At 40.8% G+C, this 392-nt stretch overlaps 1 protein-coding gene across 1 annotated transcript in view; it reads left to right on the top strand.

Annotated features, from left to right (window-relative positions):
• Positions 1–213: 213 nt before the first annotated feature.
• EMH_0040550 (uncharacterized protein) overlaps positions 214–392 on the top strand; it is a gene marked incomplete at both ends in the record, with an annotated part of 2,877 nt that continues 2,698 nt past the window's right edge. The window contains one exon of the mRNA XM_013495519.1: positions 214–216. Within this exon, the coding sequence (XP_013350973.1) occupies positions 214–216 (3 nt within the window). The remainder of the gene's footprint in view (positions 217–392) is intronic.

Raw genomic sequence — 392 nt, 5'->3', positions numbered from 1 at the left:
TTGCTGCTGCTGCTGCTCCTACTGCTCCCGCTGCTGCTGCTGCTCCCGCTGCTGCTGCTGCTGCTGCTGCTGCTGCTCCCGCTGCTCCTGCTGCTGCTGCTCCCGCTGCTGCTGCTGCTGCTGCTGCTGCTGCTGCTGCTGCTGCTGCTGCTGCTGTGCAGGGGGAAATCCTTTTTCTAAGTTGGATGCCGCGCCGATAAGTGCTCGCCGTAAATGGTCAGATGAAGACAGCGTCAACCTTCTTAAGGTCACTAAAAAATAAATAAAAAATAAATAAAATATAAATAAAATAAATAAAATATAAATAAAATATAAATTATATATACATATAAATATAATTATAAGTATCAATATACATAATATAAATATAAATATAAATAAAATATGAAGAA

Source organism: Eimeria mitis, genomic scaffold (assembly GCF_000499745.2).
Source record: "Eimeria mitis Houghton genomic scaffold, Emh_scaff1615, whole genome shotgun sequence".
Classification (NCBI taxonomy): Eukaryota; Apicomplexa; class Conoidasida; order Eucoccidiorida; family Eimeriidae; genus Eimeria; species Eimeria mitis.
This window is presented reverse-complemented; position numbering and strand designations above follow the sequence as displayed.